The 13,031-nt window shown below is 42.4% G+C and overlaps 1 protein-coding gene across 1 annotated transcript; it reads left to right on the top strand.

Annotated features, from left to right (window-relative positions):
• Positions 1 to 4,150: 4,150 nt before the first annotated feature.
• KDELR1 (KDEL endoplasmic reticulum protein retention receptor 1) lies at positions 4,151 to 11,574 on the top strand. Its single transcript, XM_053359873.1, has 5 exons — positions 4,151 to 4,490; positions 6,260 to 6,360; positions 7,490 to 7,648; positions 9,237 to 9,489; positions 10,799 to 11,574. Exons 1-5 carry the CDS (start codon positions 4,400 to 4,402, stop codon positions 10,831 to 10,833), a joined length of 639 nt encoding a protein of 212 aa, XP_053215848.1. The 5' UTR covers positions 4,151 to 4,399; the 3' UTR covers positions 10,834 to 11,574.
• Positions 11,575 to 13,031: the final 1,457 nt, after the last annotated feature.

Below are 13,031 nucleotides of genomic sequence, written 5' to 3'. Positions count from 1 at the left end.
GTCTCTGTGGCAGTGAATGGGAAAGAGAGTGATTCATTTATTCCTCTTCCCCACCCCATGGTGGTTGCCATTGGCAGTTGCTGCCTAGTGAAATTCATGTCTCCCTGCTTTTTAAATACTTTGTTAATTGCTTTTTCGGATACGCTCTGCTCCTCACGAATGAGGCCAGAATAACTATTATGCCCTGGGAAGCAGGATTTTTGGGTTCACTGGAAGAACCTAGCGAACTATACAGTGAGGGGAGAGTTGGGGGTTGGCCATGCAAGAGTCTGCAGTCTACTGAGTTGGAACATGGGGAGGGGGAATGGCAGGCGGAGGCACAAAGGGGGCGCCTGGCTCTTTGGATGATCAGAAGGGCATTTTGTTAATTAATCTATAGATGCGACAGGGTTTCTCTGGAGCTAGGCTTCTTGGCTTTCCCCCATTCCAAGCTTTCTCCCCCTTGTGCAGTTCCACAGGAAGGGTGGAATTGGTTTGTTTGTTCACCTCTGAGGACCAGATGGAAAACAACATGCCGTGAGCTGGAAAGCCACTGCTAATAGCACATTTTAAATGCATATCATTTTCATACAGTTTATGTGGATGTGGCAGGTGCCAAGCAGCAGTCAACAGGGGTGCTGTGCTTATTCTATGCTAATCTTGGAAATAGCATAACTTGAACAGCGAGAAAAAAGATGTAAGGCGGCCATAGGTCAGTAACTTGGACAGGGGAAACAGCGGGGAGGGAGGGCACCATCCCATTCTCTGGAGATTTCTTTGCAACCCTCTAAATGAAAAAAGAGAAAAAAGGACGCTTTTAATGTGAATTGTCCTCATATGAATAGAGATTTGTGTTCCTGAGTCTTTTGATCTGCCTGAATGCTTCAACAGCCCGATTAGAATCATGTTGTCTCTTCAAAAAAGAAAGATGGGATTGTCAGGATTCGAACATGCTGGAGGCCGCAAAACATGCCACCCTTGCTCTGGAGAAGACAAATCTGAATCTGCATGCAGACCAGATGACTCCCGCTTCAGCTAACTACAGGCCTGGTTACCACAACTCACACTCAGACCTTGAATACATTCTTCCTGAATGGAAAACCAGAGGCACAGACTATTGGTCAGATGGGCACCTCTGAAGAAAGCAAGGGAAGCAATTGGGGGCGGGGGGGGTGAGAATAGCTGTAGCTCAGCGATAGAAGAAACACATTGAATATAAAATGTCCTAGTCCCATTGATGTCTGGCAGCTCCAAGCAGGGCTGGGAAAGACCCTGCTCTCAGAAATCCCAACAAGCAACTGGCAGTTAGCACAAGACTGAGCTAGATGGATCAGTGGTCTGGCTTGGTGAAAGATTTGCCCCAATTCGCTGGAGTAGAACTGATCAAATGTGAAGCTACAGCACTTTAGTGAGATGTCACAAGTTAGGCTGGGTCTTGTCAAATCCAGGCTCAGCAGCCACAAACCTGACAGTACAAACTGGGGAGGAAGAAAGCGCACGCTGGATTCAGAGCAGACGTATCCTAGCTGCCTGTTTTATGAATGTCTGGGCCAGAAAGTCTCGCAGCACTGTGAGAAATGCAGAAATCATCCACAGCTGTAGTTGTCTACAAAGCTTTTAAACATGTCCCTAAACACTCTTCAACTGATATGGAGTTATGTCCACCTGTGGATAAAGTGTTTAAAAAAAAAAAAAAAACAACCAGTGTGAACAGGAAGGGACTAAATACCAATCCTGAGGTTACACTGCCCTCTGTTGTCCACAAAGGAGACTGCAAATGAAGAAAAGACAAACCACTTTTTCACTCTTTAGGGGTGCTTCCAGACTCTCATTATTTTGGGGTGGGATTCAGCAGTGGTGGACACTGGGCTTTCAAATTTCAGTGGTCTCCTGTGCAACACCAAAATTTGACACCCCCTGCCTCTCGCCTTCTGTTTTAAGTCATTGTTCTGACACCCCCTGCGGTACCCTCTCTGCTCGGCACTGCTCAGTGAGGAACACTTCACAAATGATGAAACTCCTGCATGGGAGACACTGCTGCCCAGGCATTTCTGTGAAGTGTGCATAGACTTTCATGCATTGTGATTCTAAACATGTGACATATATGCGCATGTTGTGGGAAGACATGATTCGCTGCAACTTCCCACTACATGTAGGTATGTTGTATTGCATACATGTGATTATGATTATGATTGTAATTTTCATTGAATTGTTTGTTCCAAACCACTTTTAATATTATATTTTACATCAAGTATCTAAATTTGAAAATTGGGAGGGGGCAGCAAAAATTACCTCCAACAGGACAGGAACAGATATATGCAGACATATCTGATGTGTGCACGTGTGTACATCACCCTTAATAACTGGCTACAATTAAACTAGCTTAATTTTTTATTACCAATATGCCATCATAACTGAGGGGGAAAGGGCAGGTCTTTAGGGAGCTTTGTAGTTTTGCAGAAATTCCACTGGCTAGTAACAGCGCCCTCTGCTGGGCTCAGGGCCTCCTATGAAGCACAGCTGCCCCTACCAGAGCCAAGTTTTTTTCTGCCCACTTCCTAAAGACTTCTTGAGACTCCATACCCAATAACATTGCAGTATGTACCCCTCTCCTAGTTGAGCTGCCACCCCTTCCTCACAGCACAGAAAGGAAAAAAAAGAGAGAATGCTACCAAACACAAACTCTGGAGAGTGGATTGCAATGAGCTCTTGTGATTACGGGGATGGGAAGTGGCTGCAATGCAGGAGGGACAGGACCTGTAGCTCTCCAGTTGGACTCCCAATTCCTATTATCCTTAGCTAGCATGGCCAACGGTGAGGGATGATGGGAGTGGTAGTCTAGCAACCCCTAGAACAGAACAGGTTTCCAGTCCCTGTTCTGGTAGATCAGATGGTTGGTTGGCATCCGTCTGTCTTGGAAGACCACCGCCTTCGGGGGTGAAGTCAAACCGCTGGACATTTACAGTGCTGTGGATGTAGAGAATGATACAGGAGAGACATGTTTTGTTGCATCTGGGGCAGATGAAGGCATCCAGTTGTGCTATTGCAGATGCACCATGGCGATTCTTCTCTCTGTGCTCCTCTCAGTGGTCATTTCTCCTTTGGTCTCCAGGCACTGCAGTCATCTGCAAGGGATTGATATTACCAGCCTTCACGTCATGTTTGCAGACACCTTTGTAATGCAAAGGTGGTCTAGTACCTGAAGCCAGCTCCCCATAGAACATGTCCTTGGGGATCCTGCCATCTTCCATTTTGTGGACATGACCAAGTCTGCACAGGCATCACTGAGACAGATGCGCAAACATGCTGAGAATGTGAGCTTGGGAGAGCACATCTTTCTTTGTGACTCTGTCCTGCCATGTGACGGCCAAAATCTTCCTGACGCAGTGCATGTGGAAGATGTTGAAGCATTGCTCCTGTCATGTGTAAGTGGTGCACGACTCACTTCCATAAAGCAGCATGCTCAACAAGTAAGCCTGGTCGACCTTCATCTTGGTATTGGATGTAATAGCATCACATTCTCCCACACCCTTTAGGAGAGTCGAGCCATTGTCATAGCTCCCTTGCCAATACAGTGGTACCTCGGGTTAAGTACTTAATTCGTTCCAGAGGTCCGTACTTAACCTGAAACTGTTCTTAACCTGAAGCACCACTTTAGCTAATGGGGCCTCCTGCTGCTGCCGTGCCGCCAGAACACGATTTCTGTTCTCATCCTGAAGCAAAGTTCTTAACCTGAAGCAATATTTCTGGGTTAGCGGAGTCTGTAACCTGAAGCATATGTAACCTGAAGCGTATATACCTACCCCGAGGTACCACTGTACGCTTGTCCACCTCAGCGTCGATGGAGAGATTGCTGGTTATGCTGGAACCCGGGTAGGCAAAACCGTCTACCACCTCAAGCATGTGGTCACCAGTACTGATGCCTGGAGATTACCAAAAGTGTGTGTGTCGTCCACTCTCCTCCCCGTTTCAGTATGCATGCAAGCTATTATCTGCTGGTGTTTATTATGAAGTTTCCGTTCTAGGCTCTGCAACACCCTTCTGACCTTCCTAAGCTAGTGATTCCGCCCCTCGGCTCGGAAGCCAGAAATAGAAGCTGGAAGTCTCGCTGCTTTCTTCAGTCGAGTCCCAACCCTCCAGCTTGCCCAAACCCAGCCCAGCTGTGGGTGTGGCGAGACTTCCTCCGCCCCCTTTTGTGGCCTTCTTTCCCAGGAATCCTTACATCCACACACGCCAGCTTACTTAGATCAAAAAGGAAGAAGAAATAAAAACAAAAGATTCTTTTCCTCCCGATCACGCATTACCCACCCCCATCCTCCTGGGATCTGCTCCTGCTCCCAAAGGTTATATTCGTGTACTCTTTCCGCAGATTTCCCGCTAGGAAGCTAAGCAAATCTCTCCACAACACACCCGGAACACCATGAATGTATTCCGCTTCCTAGGAGACATCTCTCATCTATTAGCTATAATCATCTTGCTGCTGAAGATCTGGAAGACAAGATCATGTGCTGGTAAGAAAGAAGGCGTTCCGCTGCTCACTCTCTTACGTGGGAATGTAAAATGTTATTTATTCCCGGCCTGAAAGTGATCACATAACAATGGGAGACAACCTGTAATTGACTAGTTTACGCTTGTAATTTACTCATGCAATTACTTACTCTCCTTTCCTTTGAAGCCTGCAATCGTATGTACGTTTACCAGGGAGTAAGCCCCACTGGAGCTTACTTTTGAGTAACCTGCCACAGGATTGCATAGTAAAAACTTAGCTTTATTTTTTAGCTATTGGTTTATTAAAATTAAGCAATTTCCCTTAATTTTTTTCCAGGTTTCTATTTCAGGAATTGAAAGACAGTCCTGTTGCAATTCTGTTTTCTTCCTGACTTGGAGATTTATGAAATATAATTTTTAAAAATGTGGGTTTTGATAATAGAAAAGTTATTTCTTGCCTGTCGTTGAAACATCATGCACAACAAAATCTGTATTCATAAGGAATGCAGAACCAAATAGCTGGTTATTATTTGTTAAACCTTTCCTTTGCTAAATCGTTCCTTCTCAAACTACAGACACTTGAGTCTTTGGATGTTTACTTGAAGTCATGCCCCACTTTGCTCAGTGAAGATTACTTTTAGGTAACTGTGCATAATTTTTGCAACCTTAAAGATATGAAAATGTCCCCCCTTTATCATTTCAAAAGTTTTCAGATAGTAGATTTAAACATCCATTTCCATATCATCTTAAGAGTTCGTATAAACTTCATTAATTAAGGAACTTTCCTAGTGCTGTGAGTTTGCTTTCTCTTGAAGGATGCCCCTGACTCCATATAAGGCAGCTTCCTATGTTCCTAAATGTGTTTGGGAGTTTTCCTTACAGGAAAAAAAATGATTTTGTTAAAGCTGGTGGCTGATTGTGGAATAATTTTTTCTATGTGTAGGATCTATGTATCTGTGTTGAATTCAACTTGTCCTTTAAAAGGAGATCTACCATTTATCTTTTATAGCAATGCTTTATAACTAAAACATAGTATATGAAGCTTGCTTTTAGGAAAGGTTACCTCCCCCTGCCAAAGTAGCATAGTTATCCTGGCCAGGCATGGGTTAATTAGCCTTTGGGGTGGGGAAGAAAGCCATAATGAGGGGGGATCAAAGTGGAAGTTTTAATTTTATCCTTTGTGGAATTCAGTGGGGAGAAGCTGGTTGCAGGGAACTTGACAGAGGCTGGATGATGACGTGGAAGATAGTTCAGACTAGACCGGCAAAGTTTATTAGGTCTCCTCCTCCTGAAAAAAAAAGAATCTGGTTTTCTAGTTGTCTGGGTGGTCTGTAGAGAGTAAAAGGGTTGGGTGGAGGGAAGCCAGAGGCCCTGCACATGTGTGGATTTCCTCAGGCCTGAATAGGAAACTTCCTCCTGCTGGGCAGAACTGGGAAAGGCCGTGGATTATATCATGCATTAGGCCCAGTCGGAGATGCATCCCAGCACACTACCATCCTGCCTCTATAGCTCTTTTGGATTATTTTTATTCTGTGCCTATGTGTGGTATGCCTATGTATTTTTTGTGTTGAGGCTTGAGCGGTTGTGAGGCTGGATGGTGAAATCCAGAAGAGTTTGCTTAATTCTTCATTATCTTTTAGTTGATCCTAATAAATATATTGATTACTATATTGCTTTTGAGTGTGTGTGCGTAAAATTATTGTGAATGAACATGGCTACTTTAAACATTTGTTATTTCACAGAACCCTTGTGGTTATCTGTGAGTTTCACTGCCCTGTGCTTCTCTGTGCAGGGATTTCTGGGAAGAGCCAAATTCTTTTTGCCATTGTCTTCACCACTCGGTACCTAGACCTCTTCACCAACTACATCTCCTTGTACAACACGTCCATGAAGGTACTGGCTTCCACCGTGGGTTAGATGGGACTGGGTGGAAGGAGAGCATAACAGGCTTGGATGAAGTGTGGGTCTAGCATAAATCAGAGAGAAAGGGAAATGTTTAGGTAGGAGAGAAGGCCTTGTTCTCAGCTTCTACCCCTCACTCTGCCTGAAACACCTTGACATCACAGTCGGTTACAGTAGTAGGAGATAGGATTAGGCGGATTGCAGTTCTGTGCCCACTTACCTGGGAGTAAGCCCACTCAATACAATTTACTTCTGACTAGGTAGAGTTGCACTGTTCAACTGTGACATGTGCAGGCCTTTGTACTCAGAAGTAAGTCCTGCTGAGCTCAGTGAAGCTTATCTCCAGGTATGTGTGTGCAGGATGCAGTTGTAAAATGTTGATATAAGAGGAAGCAAACTTTTGAGTTCTGCAGGGCACTTCGTCAGGCGGAATAATTATAGTCTAAGACTTTGAAGTCTTTCTGCCCCATATTTCTGGACAAGCTTAACGACAGCATATTATTATACCAGAAGGTTAAAAGCAAAACAGTGAACTAAAACTTTGAAAAAGAATACAGTGGTACCTCGGGTTAAGTACTTAATTCGTTCCAGAGGTCCGTTCTTAACCTGAAACTGTTCTTAACCTGAAGACCACTTTAGCTAATGGGGCTTCCTGCTGCCGCTGCACCACCGGAGCATGATTTCTGTTCTTATCCTGAAGCAAAGTTCTTAACCTGAAGCACTGTTTCTGGGTTTGTGGAGTCTGTAACCTGAAGTGTATGTAACCTGAAGCATATGTAACCTGAGGTACCACTGTACTGAAAAGTAAGTTACAGAACATACTGAGAAGATCTACAAGCCTGGTGTACCACGTTTCAATGTGAGGGTAGTAGAATTAAGGAAAAGGGGGGAAATACATTGTTATAAGGGATTTGGGGTGCATGGGGGAGGTTGGCTGGATGCTAAAGAGGGCTTTTGAATCTAGAAATATGAGAGGGACTATTTAATTTTTAAGACAGGTTTCCTAGGGATTCTCTGTAACATGGATAGACTACAGGAGGGCTATTTTACATTAAGAATTGGGGTGGTGGGGTGATAGTTGATCACAGTGATCCCTCTTAATCTATTTTGTCTCCTATAGGTGGTTTATATTGCATGCTCCTATGCCACAGTGTGGATGATCTATAGCAAATTCAAAGCCACCTATGATGGCAACCATGACACCTTCCGAGTGGAGTTCCTGATCGTTCCCACAGCAGTGTTAGCTTTCCTAGTGAATCATGATTTCACTCCCCTAGAGGTAATTTAATATATAGGTTGGTCTTGTTTTGCGCTAAGATCCAAGCCCCCAAACGGCTGCTCATAAAACAGGGGAAGGCAATCTTTTTGGCTCCACGCATGCAGGGGTTGGTAGAAGCCACATGCCAGCAAATGTAGCAAGATTCAGTCCCGCCTGTCCACATAGTAACGCATCCATACAGCAGTGTCCAGTTGTGTGTGCGCAAATGCACAAACCCATGGAGATGAAAGGTATGCAGGGGTGTCCCTCCCTGTGCATTTTACCCCCCCCCCCAGTGTAATTGAGCCTCCCAGTCAGAAGTTTGGAAGGCAGGGAGTTTAAAATGCAGAGAAAGGCATATAGAGGTGACCATCCCGGTGCTGCTTTCTCTCCATTAGGATGGCTGCATTTGAAGCCCTTCACCCTATGCAACCAAATTCACTCTAGTCTAGGCTTGCCGTATGTCAGGAAAATTCCTGACGTCATGGTTTTGGGGTGTAAAAATGGCGTACGGTGGAAATTTTGCTGAATTGATGTATGACAATGTGATGGGGAAAGCTATGGAAACAGCACCAAAATCACTGTTTTTGGGTGAGGTTTCCTAAAATTTTTAAATCTAGTCTATCCCCCACTTCTTGGGTGATCAACTGAGCAGTGGGGGGGAGTGCAGTGTTTCCTAGAGCAAAGCTACACAGGCTGCAGTCAGGGATCACCAACCTCTGGCATCATTTAGTGTTCTGGCCAAGGGGTACCTATGTCATAGGATATCTTTCAATCTTATGTGTTGGCATTGACTTCTTGCACTTTGTCTTATTTTGCCTCGGTACTAATTCTCTATATATTTGTTTTCTCTTTTTAGGATTATAGGATTGGGCTTAGTTTTGTTTACTAAAGCAACAAATAATATGTTCAACTGCACTTGTGTGCTTAGGCACAGACAAATAAACCTGAAGTTCATTATTCAAAATTTGTTCCAGTAAGGGGTGGATGGCATTCAAATGGGATTGTGATGTAGCTGAGACTATATGCTGCTCTGCCAAAAAAGAAATGCAGTTTGTTAAAAAAAGGAAAACATTTCCTGTAACTGGAAGGGCAGAGGGACAGAATGGCTAGGACTAGAATATTTGTCCTCCAAATGTTGATGGATTACAGTTCCCATCATCACTGACCATTGGCCATGATGGCTGGGACTGATGGGAGTTGGAGTCCAATGACATCTGGTCTCTATTTCTGAATTAGGGAGTGGTTTGTATCTCTTGAGTGAGGTACAAAGTTTTGCACACAACACCCAAAGCAAATGCTAGTTCCAGGCAATCTAGTGCAGGCTGCATCTACTCGTTGCAGTATTTCCAGTGGCTAATGATGTAAAAATGAGTTGGGGCAGATATACCCTTAATTTCTGTCCTGAATCTTGCTGTGTAATAGTAGAAAGTCCAAATAATTCACTTCTCAGCATCTAGAATTCTCAATTTTCCCTTCTTAAAATCCTCAAGCTAATGTTGAGATGGCAGCACAACTTTGAGGTTATTATGGACTGGCCCAGAGCTGTGCTTCATTGTCAGTAATATGTAAATTACAATCATATTGTATCTCTCTTGGATGCCTCCAGATTCTCTGGACTTTCTCCATCTATCTGGAGTCGGTGGCTATCTTGCCACAGCTCTTCATGGTCAGTAAGACAGGTGAGGCCGAGACCATCACAAGTCACTATCTCTTCGCCTTGGGTGTCTACCGTGCCCTCTACTTGTTCAACTGGATTTGGCGTTACCAGTTTGAGGGCTTCTTCGACCTCATTGCCATTGTGGCTGGCTTGGTGCAAACCATACTCTACTGTGATTTCTTCTACCTCTACATTACAAAAGGTATTTTGGAAATAACGGGTGGAAACTAATTTCTTTATGTGATCATGTGTATATACGATAAAATGGGAGGCTAGGATTCAAGGCTTCTAGAGTGGAGTGGAATTAACACAGTGAGTTGGGAGTCTATCTCAAGAAGACGCATATTTTATCTTGAATGAGCAGTGCTGCTGTCTAAAATATCACTAGAGGGTGCTGTACAGCTAGTATCAGGCCTCCACCTCTGTAGCTTGGAAAGACTTATTGACACTATACTTATTGTAAATAGGCAACAAATTAATTAGCTTCTTAGTTCTTTCTCCTTGTGACTGGGAAGAGATGATACATATAAATATTTCCCACATGAAGAAGTATAAATGCTAGGAACTCATGCATATACAGTACTGTGAGCACATCTGGTCCAGCTCTGCCAAGTGAATTGACCTACCAGGCATCTGGTCATTTAGTTTACTGTGGTATTTTTACTTATGTAGGGGTGCCTGTTGGGTTTTCTGTCTCAAGAACTAAAATGACTTGGAATATCTCTTGTAGGATGTTGAAAACTTAGGCATTTGTTGTTTTTTAAAGATAATGATAGGGTATATTTGGGCTGAGTGTATGTGTACACACATTTGCACACCAAATATTGCAGTGTGGAATGGTCCTGTTCCCTTCATGTACAGCATATTGTGGTCATTGAGCACATGCTTAGGTCTCATTGGGCTGTTATGGATTCCCTTCCTGAAATATTTTTTTCCTGCTTCTGCAAATCTCACGGTTTCCCAGCCTGCTACCTCCCTCTGATCTGCAGTGTCTCCATGGATTTTTGGCTGAAGACAGGAGATTGTATATCCATCACATTACGTAAATTGGTTTTGATTGTATTATTATTGCTTCTTCTTACGTTGTGTTTTATTGTATTACAAATTGCATTACTACAACAGACGGTGGAGCAGGGCAATTGATTGGATGGGGGCTGCAGACTTTCTGACTCTACCTCTGGCTAATTTTAGCCTCCCATCTACCACCTCTCGTCACACTGTAGTTTGCGGTGCTCTGTGTTCAAGCAAACTGCAGCATGACGACACTTGCATTTTTATTATATGTATATAATGAGCAGAATTTTCAGATGTGACCATGCATTTTATAGTGCTACTTTAATTTCAAGGCTATAATTACTATTTCTGGTTGATGCACCTTTTTTTTTTTCAGAGGTTGCTGAAAATGTATTTTTCCCTTACCAGAGGTTGTTATATTTTTGTACTTTCAACAGCTCTACAGCTATAGCAAGACAAAATTCTCATACATTATTTTTTCTCTTTTTTTTCTTCAGTTCTAAAAGGCAAGAAGTTGAGTTTGCCGGCATAGTTCACACTGAGCCCATGACAAAGATACTTTGGCCGAGAAGGATAAGGGGAATCCTTCACAGGAAGTTAAAAACAAAGTTTCTGGGTTTTTTTCTTTTTTTATTCTTACCAACGAAGTTAAGTCACCTGTTGATCTCTTCTTGCACCCTGAACTTTTACCTGAGTGTGATTTGGGTCAAAACAATGGATTGTCCTTCTGCTCAAGAGACTGATATAGAAGGGGTGAGGTGGGCAACAGCTTGGACTCCAAGCTTATAATGACTACTGCTGGTGATATATAGGTGGTAGGTTTCTCAAGGGCCCTTTTTATCATTGACCTCACTTTCTATACTCCTGACTCTATTTTGGTAATGAACTGCCACAGCTAGGAAATATTTTTAAAACAACAACTACTACAACAACAACTGGACATCTCCCTCCTCTCACATTGTGCTCATGTTTTGGGCTTTGGGTTGACCACAGCTATGAAGAAATCTGAGTGCCGTGGGTCTATCCAGATAAACAGGAGCACTTACAAATTTAATCTATTTTCTTTAGATACTGATTATTTTTCTCTATTTTTAAAAAAATATTGCTGGCAAGAAAAGACCACCCTAATACATTCTTACACTTGCTTCATTTTGAATATTATTTGATGGTTAATTCCTCATCTACTTTAAATAAAACAAGCAACCATCATCCCAAATAATTAGTGCCTTTGTGGGAGGGATGGGAATTTAAATAAAAAGAAATCTGTTTTGTTGCCTGTTTGTATTGAAATCTTTGTGTTTCCCATTCCTGTACATTCATCCTCATTTCCCATACTATTCTCCTGTACAGTATTGCTGCTTTCTGTTAAAACAGTGGCTGCTTTCCCCCATCTCTTGAAGCTCTCTCTACTCATTGGCTTATATCAAACTAAGTTTTACCAGAATAGATTCATTGAAATTAATGGAAATGACTAACTTCGATCAGTTAATTTCAGTGTGCCTACTCTGAATAAAGTTTAGTTGGATATAACCTACTGAGTTTAGTGGGGCTTTCTAAGTTAGCAGGCATACAATTGTAGCCTTAATATTTGTTATGATAAAACACATTTTCTGTAGTTGCCACTTTTCTCTGGTTCTCAAAGACACTGCTGTCTCAGCAAAATTACTTTTTATCTTAGCCAATCAAAATGTCATGTGTCTCCACATGACACTAAAAGGGGCCTTTGAGCCTCTCTAGAGCTATTCTGGCCAGATGTAAATGTTAATGTGAGATGGAATATGGAAGATAAATTGAAAGCATGCTCTAGTCAATTTAAGCTCTCAGTTTGCATTGTAGACCGATTTACAGTGTGCTGATGCAAAAGTAAATCTTGCCAAGTTCAGTGGGGCTTACTCCCATGTATGAATATGTAAAGATTAGAGTCTTAAGCAAAAATGCTATAAATCTCATGTATGAAAGCAGCTTGGAAAATAATTAGAATTACTGGCTTGCAAGTAATGGTATGAGAAATTTTCTACTTTATTGGAAATGCTATGCGAACATGTCATGCATTTTGCGTGGAGGGAGCTCTTCTATCTCTGCAGATGAGGACATGCACCCACATGCAGATGGATTTTTACATATGGATGATTTCTCTTCTTGAATTGGGATATATGAAAAATTGCACTCATGCTGCAATCCTATGCATACTTTACTGGAAGTAGTCTTATTGAACTCATTTGGAATTATTTCTGAGCAGACATGCACAGGAGCAAGATGGCATTTCCCCTTAAACTTCTTTCAGCATCAAAGGCAGAAAACTATTTCAAATAGAAGTAAAGCCTAAGAGTTGCCATAGTTTGAGTGACTAGTCATAGGGCAATGACTAGTAATGTTTTAAGTTCTATACCTTTAATATGATTATCCAGTAGCAGTCATTAGGTTTCTGTTTTGGTTATCATAAATAGCCAGTTGTTTTCCAGATATTTGTGATATTTAAGGAGCCTTTGCTTGCTGTAGAAAGCTAGTAGCTACTTGAAACATTCAGTAGTTGTTACTAGGTAAATTTGAGTCTGTGTGGCAGCATACACATATAAGCTAATCATTTATATCTTTCACAGAATCACAGAGAAACTTTACTGGATTAGGTTCTATACTGATATAGCCTTCAGTGGCTAGCATCTATTTGATTACAGTATCTAGCAAAAGTGCAACAATGGCTATGGAGATGACAGCTTTAGGATGTATCTG

Source organism: Podarcis raffonei, chromosome 13, assembly GCF_027172205.1.
Source record: "Podarcis raffonei isolate rPodRaf1 chromosome 13, rPodRaf1.pri, whole genome shotgun sequence".
In the NCBI taxonomy this organism is placed as follows: domain Eukaryota; kingdom Metazoa; phylum Chordata; class Lepidosauria; order Squamata; family Lacertidae; genus Podarcis; species Podarcis raffonei.
Note: the sequence above shows the minus strand (reverse complement) of the source record. Positions and strands in the feature narration are given on the sequence as shown.